This window comes from Trachurus trachurus, assembly GCF_905171665.1.
Source record: "Trachurus trachurus genome assembly, chromosome: 3".
Classification (NCBI taxonomy): domain Eukaryota; kingdom Metazoa; phylum Chordata; class Actinopteri; order Carangiformes; family Carangidae; genus Trachurus; species Trachurus trachurus.
This window is the reverse complement of record NC_139893.1, coordinates 7822264-7831525: the sequence shown is the minus strand read 5'-3', so window position 1 is coordinate 7831525 and position 9262 is coordinate 7822264. Positions and strand designations below refer to the sequence as shown.

At 41.1% G+C, this 9262-nt stretch overlaps 1 protein-coding gene across 1 annotated transcript; it reads left to right on the top strand.

Moving 5' to 3' along the window:
* The first annotated feature begins 1984 nt into the window (after positions 1-1984).
* Positions 1985-9259, top strand: spg7 (SPG7 matrix AAA peptidase subunit, paraplegin). Its single transcript, XM_083999847.1, has 17 exons — positions 1985-2570; positions 2910-3012; positions 3107-3196; positions 3308-3549; positions 3658-3797; positions 4075-4177; positions 4467-4592; positions 4765-4927; positions 5120-5293; positions 5386-5510; positions 6126-6228; positions 6459-6569; positions 6682-6797; positions 7380-7536; positions 7653-7816; positions 7940-8017; positions 8131-9259. The coding sequence occupies exons 1-17, from the start codon at positions 2352-2354 to the stop codon at positions 8335-8337; spliced, it is 2421 nt and encodes an 806-aa protein (XP_083855973.1). The 5' UTR covers positions 1985-2351; the 3' UTR covers positions 8338-9259.
* The last annotated feature ends 3 nt before the right edge of the window (positions 9260-9262 follow it).

The window sequence follows — 9262 nt, the reverse complement described above, 5'->3', positions numbered from 1 at the left end:
AGCGGCCTTTGACTTCGGTTGTGTGTGTGGACGACCGACGTACGGGACGGAAATGCTTCGGGAATCAAACGAGCGTCCTGATTGGCTCAAGCACTGTGGGCGGATACCGTTTCCACAGGCTATGAAACTGACGCCATTTTGGATCCACGTAGCATCCTGTCCCCCGCTTCAAAACAAAAACAAGCTCGGCTCCAATATGGCCGCCCACGATTCGCAGTTTCAAACGCAAGGGACCACACTCCATTATATAGTTGGAGACGAAGAAAAGGAAATGGAGTACAAACGCTAGGGTTCACTTGTTTTCCACATCCGTAGAGACCTCACAGTTTGTTTATTTATGACATATCGTTTACACATTAAGATTTTTCATAGGTAAATTAAAAGTGAATATTGATGTTAACCTCTAAAATGACTACTTTAGATTTGTAAGACTGTTGCAAATCTACTAACAAGAACGGTGACGAAACTATCTATTAACTCTTCGTAATGGTTAAACAATTTCTCGAATATAAAAAACACAGATATCAGCCTTCTCCAGATATTTAGTTATGTTATCTGGGTGTAAGTTTTATTTTCCATGGATTGGGTCAGACCTCTTATACGGGGTGTAGGTCAAAGGACAGCAAGTAAACGGGGCGTGCCGGTGAAAAACACTAAGCGCACCCTGTGGTCAGACTGAAACGCAAGATGATGAAACGAAGGCTCTCATTGGCTCAAAGAAAGATCACTGCGCTCTCATTGGGTGGCTTGAAATGTCACTCAAACTGACCTGTACACGTCGCTGTTCATGACGGAGACGAGGATATGAGGACTGGAGAGCTGCCGTGGTCCTCATAAACAGTTGCAGTAGCCCCACAGCAATTTTCAATCTCGTTGGATTGTACTCCTTCAAATTATGACTAAATGCTAAGGTGACGATTCGCAAGAAAAACATACAGACTGTGTATGACGCCTCCACGCATCTATTACATGTGTTAAAAGTCAATTTAATCTGCTAAACCCAGTTCACCGAGGTCTGAATCCGGAGCTCCTATCACTCCTCCTGGCTAATAGCGCACTCTGCTGGTCTGCTGCTACTGCGCATCTAAACAGCCTTCCATTATTGGAATAACATGCACATTTATTTTTGTTTCGTTGCTTTGTTATTGTGTCAATATTATACATCATAAAGTAAATTTTTGCCACCAAAGGCTCAAGTATTATAGTTGTGTAAACCAAATGACCATTGATAATAGAGATTATTTTAAGAAAGTAGACAAAAATTAAAACAGACATTAGAACTGTTATTGAACAGATATTATGGTATAGATTATGGTATAGATTAAAGAACAACAACAAACAAATGAAATTATATTCTGAATTTAATGAACTAAATCAAAACACACAAAGCCGCCATTCAAGAGAAACAAAATACAGAATACCAACACTGGGAATATACCTTTGTCAATATGGATCTTAAATTATTTCATATATTTGGTGTGTATATTGAGTCTTAATCACTTATAGTGTCGAAGATATGCTGCATTGTGCACTTTCAACTTTAAGATAACAGAATATAGTAGCAATAAAAACATACCAAATGTAAACAAGAGTGCACCACATGATAACCATAACCTTTTTATTTATAGCACGTCTCAAGCAAGCACAAATCAACATTGAAAACGACATCATTAAGTGACAAAAATAGAGGAAATGATTGCTTCTGCATAAGCATGTGAACATACAGAAAAGATGCACATGCATAGACATAAATGCACACACACAAACACTATACATTTACTCTTAAAGTCATTGAAACGAAGCAGCAGAGGCATAGTCAGTTCAGTTGTTAAAAAAAGATCAATAAAATAGATAGATAGATGATGATAACTGACAGAAACCTCATGCCAGACTGGAGATTGCGGCGTTGCAGTAGTTGCATAAGCGCTGCGCAAACGTGAGCGCAGCCGGGAGCTTCATGAAGCTCATCGAGAAAAGGTTGGAGTTCAAAGTTCGACGCAAAGATGTTTTCAGAGGCGAAGAGATGTGTAAAACCGCACCGTGCACTATTCAGCACCGATTAAACACACGTTTCTGCAGTAATTATAATTATATAACAGTGATAAAATCCATGTTTGAGTAAAATCGCATTGTTTTTGCTTCCACTTCCGTGCGCAGGAAGTCTGTGAGAAGAGCTGATTTGCAGCTGACATCTTTGTTGGACTGTGTGGTTGAATAACAGCGCAAGCTCACTGTGAACGGAGGCACAGGTAAACAAATGTTTTAAAACGTAATTTTAGCCTCTTATGAAACAGATAGCTATGACACAACAACAACAGTTAATGTAGTGCGATCAGTGAATAACAGGCACCATGTCAGCTCTGTTGTTGCAGCATCGTCTCGGCCTTTGTAGGAGATACAGTGCCCGGTTATTGTGGACACTGTCAAGGCGAAACTGTCACGTATTATCAAACAAGCCAAGATCAAGCGATAGTGTTAGAAATGTATTGTCCCGGTGCATCAATGTCAGAAAGGGGCTTCTCTCCAAGACGGAGCGGACGGTTACAAGTGAACCACAGAAAATCATCCAGGTAAGAAAAACAACAACAAGCATAAGCCTTTATTTATAAACTTGTTTATAGGAAAAGGTGAATGTTAGAGGTGACACCACAGAAACATAGACCATCAGATTTTGAGATCTGTTTACATGCAGCCTTTATTATTTAAATTATAGAAAAACATATTTAAGATTGAGTGATCTCCATCAGCAATACCTGTTACACAGACTTAGTTGTCTCTCCCTGAGCTTTATAATATAGATAATTCCATTGTCATGAAGTTTTAATCTATTTACAAACTACAGTATCTGTTTCTCTGCCAAGTTTTACTGATTTTCAGTTTTTCTGTCACTATAAAATATGTTTTTTTAGAGTCTTCTCCACAGACCACTGAGTCCTGGTTTGGTTGGAATTAGCAAAGAAATCATCAGAAACAACCTGCTGAGGAACCCTGTTGGTTTGATTAATCTGTTAGGTAAACAGTTAGTTTCATTACCATTAGTATGATTATACTTATATACTTATGATGTGACTATATTTAACTCAATCATAAATCACTTTAATTTCAGGGTCAACATACTTCTTCAGTACGTCTCAATCAAAACAAGAGAAAAACAAAAGTAATGGACCAAAGGGAAAAACTCCAGAGGAAGACGAAGGTTGGTGATTTAGCAAGTGGCTGTTCAACAACTGTACAATATATGTTTTTTTTTTTGTTATATTTCTTTAAATTTTTATTGTCTTTTACTATATTCTGCTTCACCTCTCAGAGGAGAAGAAACGGCGGGAACAAGAGGACCAGATGTACCGGGAGCGCCTGCGAACCCTCTTCATCATTGCTCTCATCATGAGCCTGCTGAACTCCATCAACAGCAGCGGTGGAAACATCTCTTGGAACGACTTTGTCAACGAGATGTTGGCCAAGGGGGAGGTGTCGCGTGTGCAAGTCGTTCCTGAGAGCGACATCGTAGAAATCTACCTTCATCCTGGAGCAGTTATCTTCGGCAGGCCTGTATGTGGAGCAGGATTTAACGCACATTTTCCCAGCAGATATGCAGTGCTAACTTCTCACAACCTGTTGTGTTTCCTGTATTTTTTTTGTTTTGTTTCTTTTTTGCAGAGGCTGGCGCTCATGTACAGAATGCAGGTGGCCAACATTGACAAATTTGAGGAGAAGCTCAGAGCTGCTGAAGAAGAACTGAATATCGATGCCAAAGACAGGATACCTGTGTCATACAAACGCACTGGATTCTTTGGAAAGTAAGAACAAGACTTTTTCTCTCAGCAAACTTTAAATCAAGAAGAATTCATTTATGAGGTTCCTGCAAAGGCAGCAACTTGAAGAAGTGCTTTCTATCTGTTAGATTCTTCCTGTCGTTAGTAATTTCATTAAAGACTAATAGGTCCCATCATTATGTATTGTAAAAATACTGCAATGGCACTGGTAAGAAATGTATTTTTAATGCCATGATTTTCTCTCAAGCCTCAAACCTACCAACGATTCAATACAGTGTGTCTTCATCTGTTTGATTTGCAGTGCAGTCTATGCTCTGGGGATGGCTGCTATCGGCGTGGCGATCCTCTGGTATATCTTCAGATTGGCAGGAATGGGAGGAAGAGAAGGCGGCTTCAGCGCTTTTGTGAGTGTCGCCGGCTGCACAAGCAAATTGGCATGTGTATATATAGGGAAGTTGTTGTGTATTAATCCGGTATTTGCAAAAAGGGGGCTGCCGCTTCACCGGCTGGCTCTCTGCCAAGGTGCTGGAGGTATCAAAAGTGTCCAAACTGTCCAAAAGAAAAAGATCTCCGCACACTTGGATCTATGCAATTTCACTTTATTAAAGGCTAAGCTTTCGGTCTCAGACGACCTTCATCAGAGCAATACTATATATGTATATTAATATATTAATCCGGTATTAAAATATACAGAATCAGCTGAAGATGGCCAAGTTCACCATCGTGGACGGCAAGTCAGGCAAAGGCGTGAGCTTCAAGGATGTAGCAGGAATGCACGAGGCAAAGATGGAAGTTAAGGAGTTTGTCGACTACCTCAAGGTAAAAAAACAGACTCACAGTCATATTTGTCAATCTTATACACAAGAGTAGCTTTGCTTTTAATGTAAAGCACTCACAGAAGATTCAATCATGTATCTAACATTTAACCTCATGAGTAAAACTTGGATTTTTTTTTTGCATGACTCATCACACTTGTGTTTTCTGTTGTCAGAGTCCAGAACGATACCTCGGGCTGGGAGCCAAGGTTCCTAAAGGATCATTGCTGCTTGGACCTCCAGGCTGTGGGAAGACGTTGTTGGCTAAGGCCGTAGCCACCGAGGCCCAGGTGCCCTTCCTGGCTATGGCTGGCTCTGAGTTTGTGGAAGTCATTGGAGGTATGTTAAAAAACAGTCAACATAATAAAAATAAGACAGATTTTTCATATCAGAGTGTAAACATGTAAAAACTCGTATGTGTGCTTGGACAAGATCTCTCAGCTTCTTTGCAGTGGCCTTATACGCCGTTGGACAGATAAGATACTGTATGTTACAGGTTTAATCTGACTTATATTGTGTGTCTGTGTGCAGGTTTGGGAGCTGCTAGAGTCCGGAGTCTGTTCAAGGAGGCTCGTGCCCGAGCACCGTGCATCGTCTACATCGATGAGATCGATGCTGTGGGGAAGAAGCGCTCCACCAACATGTCCGGTTTCTCCAATACTGAGGAGGAGCAGACCCTCAACCAGCTGCTGGTGGAGATGGATGGTGAGGAGAAACTGGGAGTCAAGAGCAATTTGTCTTCAGTGGCAGGGTTTTCAAACAAAGTAATGAAACTCTAAAATCTTCCTCTTTTACAGGAATGGGAACAACAGACCACGTCATCGTCCTCGCTTCCACCAACAGAGCAGATATCTTGGACAATGCTCTCATGAGACCGGGCAGACTGGACAGACACATCTTTATAGACCTGCCCACACTGCAGGTAGATTTGAGAACTCAAAGTTACCACTGACTTGAATTAATTGTATTGTATTGTATGTAATTGTATTTCATTGAACTCAAAAAAGCATATTTAGGTCTTAGTTAATGACTTTTTCCAATGTGATTGCACAGCTGAAGTAGAAGTAATATGTTCAGATTTGGTCCCCACTAGTTATATTTGTCATGTTATAAAGCAAAATCTTGTTGTGTATTTATTTGTCACTTTAACTGAGACAGGAAAAAAAAACTCCATAGCGTATTTCACAATCTTATATGTTAAAGGGATAGTTCAATATATTGGCAAATGTACTTGATGAGTTTGATGAGGAAAACCAAGAAATCCCATTAGCCTCCGTAGCGTAGCTCTGAGCAGCTCGCGGCTCTGCTCCACCGTTCAAAAAATAGCTTGCACCGACAATTAAAGGTAATGAACCTACTGCTATGACTATAGGGATTATGGCAATGGGCCAATTTGCCAAAATGTTGAACTATCCCTTTAAACATTTTGTATAGTCACTCCTCTCAATATCAACATGTGTCTTACTAAAGAAACACCAGGCACTATTCTTGCTGTGTTCATGACCATACCTCATTTCATTTCACTCTCGTCTCTCAGGAGAGGAAGGAGATCTTCGAGCAGCATCTGAAGATCCTGAAGTTGACCCAGCCTGCAAATTTCTACTCCCTGCGTCTGGCTGAGCTCACCCCGGGCTTCAGTGGTACATACATATTTACTGTTTTGTCCTCATGTTAAATCTATGAACGTCTGTGGCCATCACTAAAAAAAAAAAAGAAGCCTGGGCCCATGAATAAACATAAACTCTTGCTGGACAAATAGGAAACATCTTTGCACGTCACAACACAACGCTGTTGATGTTTACTGAAGTGTCAGTCCCATATGGTGAACATGAAATCTCTGCTGCTACAGTAACTCACTTTGTCTCTGCAGGTGCGGACATCGCTAACATTTGTAACGAAGCTGCTCTGCATGCGGCCAGAGAGGGACACAAGTCCATCGATACCTTCAACTTTGAATATGCAGTAGAGAGAGTTATAGCAGGTACAGTGATGCATGCGATGTACAAGGGAAAATAATACATTTGATAAAGTCTCACATGCTACTTTGGAGAAATATGATAAATGTGTGTATATTTTTGTGTGTGTGTCCTTAGGAAGTGTAAAGAAGAGCAAGATCCTGTGTAAAGAGGAGCAGAGGATCGTTGCCTTCCATGAGTCAGGACACGCTCTGGTTGGATGGTTACTGGAACACACAGAAGCTGTGATGAAGGTAACACACTCTAATATGAAATTTAAGACCAGCCCTTTGTAAATACACATTTAGCACATCATTTTATATCTTCTATGTTTTGTTTTAATGAGATCTAATCATGCAAACAGTGTGATTTAAGTAAAGCTTGCATTGTATTGCGATATAGAGAAAGATGAAACGTCATTTTTCAAATTAACTCAGGTTAAGAGTGCTGTTTTTGCAGTTTATACAAATGCAGGAACTGTGTATTATGTTAAAGCTGTCTAAATGATACTGGGTCTCTGTTCTCTCCATTGTTCTGCCTGTTTGCTCCTTTGGGCCGTTCACACATCTATGAGTCAAAGCCAGATGGACCGAACATTAAACTCAGCGTTAAATATGTAACACTCAATTAATATGCAGATTTATGTTGGTTTCCAGATGGGCCACCAATAAATGCAGCCTCAGTATATTTATGAATGGTTTTAATTACTAAACCAGAATTATGAATGAATAAGGCTTAGCGAAAATTTAAACTTTAACAAAAAACATTTAATAAAAGACATTAAGCTTCACCGTCTGCTCTGTTCATGTTGTGTGTGATGTCTTATTTTTTTTCAGGTGTCCATTGCACCACGCACTAATGCAGCCCTGGGATTTGCCCAGATCTTACCCCGTGACCAGTACCTGTTCACCAAGGAGCAGCTGTTTGAGCGGATGTGCATGGCTCTGGGAGGAAGAACAGCCGAGGCTATCACCTTTAACAAAGTTACAACAGGTTAGACTCCATCTATTGGACGACCACTGGAATCACAACCCTGTTTCAAGAATTGAAATAATAAACTGTTATATCCTTATAATCCACACTGAAATGTCCTCTCTCTCTGTCTCCAGGAGCTCAGGACGACTTGCGTAAGGTGACACGTGTGGCCTACTCCATGGTGAAGCAGTACGGCATGTGTGACACAGTTGGACAGGTCTCATTCCCGGAGACGGAGGAGCAAGGTGCCATTGGCCGTCGTCCTTTCAGCCAGGGCCTGCAGCAGCAGATGGACCATGTGAGTTCTAAAATTAGGAATAAGTTCCCTCTTCTCAAATTAGCGCCCTGTGAATGATGACATGAGGCGTTTTGGTCATTACCTTTAAAAGCACAGATTTGACAGCAGTTGTCGATCTTTCAGGAGGCGAAGATGCTGATAGCCCGAGCGTACAGACACACAGAGAAGCTGCTTCTGGACAACAGAGACAAACTGACACTGGTCAGTCCTTCCTTCTTTGATCGTACCTTTTCTGCATTTGAACCTTTTTATTTTGTCTTTTTAATGTTAAGTCATGATAAGTCACACTTCTTTGATGGGGTCTGTGTTTCCAGCTGGCGAATGCACTGTTGGAGCGCGAGGTGGTGAACTACGACGACATCGAGGCCCTGCTCGGTCCACCGCCCCACGGACCCAAGAAGATGATCGTCCCACAAAGCTGGCTGGAGGCCGAGAAGGACAAGCAAGACACAGGAGAGGACGAACCTCAACCACCTCAACGCAAACACTCAGATGAAGACATGAATCCACAGCTGGTCTGATCTTTAACGTGGTCGTCTCAGAGCTCATCTCCGGCCGCTGCATCTTGTGCAGGGTCATCACACGGCTGTGTGGCACTGATTCCTCACTTTGAAGCTTTATAGCGCTGGATGAGAAATCGGCAAAGTTTTTCTTCTCTGCAAACTATGCAGACTTTTGTGTAAATGAACATTTGCACTAATTAGTTGGCCGATTTTAGACGATCTGAAACAAGCTAGTGCGTCACTCAGGAAGATTATTTTGGGTGGATTTCCATGATTTCTTTTACTTGTTTGCTGCACAGCCATGTCAGTACAGCCTGGGCACAATAAAAACAGTGTGTCTCTAACTAGCATTAAATGTAACCAGCAATTAAATGCCCCTCTCTTTGAATGTACTAACATCTGAGGCTGGTCTGGGATCATTTTATGCAGACATACTGTCGGCTTGTAGTCATGGATTACTCTTATTAGAGCTGCCCAATACACATGACTCATATCTACACAAATACATCTCTGTATAATTTTATTTGCTTCTCTAATGAGCTGCAGGAGAGAATAATAACATACTGTAGTAAATTGCTGTGGACATTGATACATACGTAATAGTGTGCACATTTTTTTTGAGAAGGCCTGAAACAGAGGTGACAAATGAAGCATTTCTCCATCAGTGAGGAAACTTCTACACTTCACATTTTGAAAAGGCCTTTTAAGCAGGAAATCTCAAATGTCCTGTTGGGTTGAGTATGCAGCAGCTATTGGTCCATACACCTCAGTGCTCCTCTCACCAAGAGACATATACATTGTGTTAACAGGCTGAGGTTGTGTCCTTAGAGGCTGTGTATCGGTTTGATTGCAAGAAGTGAATATGATATCCCAAAGGTTGGTGTCACTAAATATTTAATAAAGGTTGAAGTTTTATTTAAATATTGTGTGTTGCTCTATATGT

Excerpts from the sequence above, each read along its gene's own strand:
- spg7 (XM_083999847.1), top strand. The coding sequence starts at position 2,352 with ATGTCAGCTCTGTTGTTGCAGCATCGTCTCGGCCTTTGTAGGAGATAC. Across the intron at positions 3,550-3,657 it reads CAGTTATCTTCGGCAGGCCT|AGGCTGGCGCTCATGTACAG; the intron begins GTATGTGGAGCA and ends TCTTTTTTGCAG. Across the intron at positions 7,817-7,939 it reads TGCAGCAGCAGATGGACCAT|GAGGCGAAGATGCTGATAGC; the intron begins GTGAGTTCTAAA and ends TCGATCTTTCAG.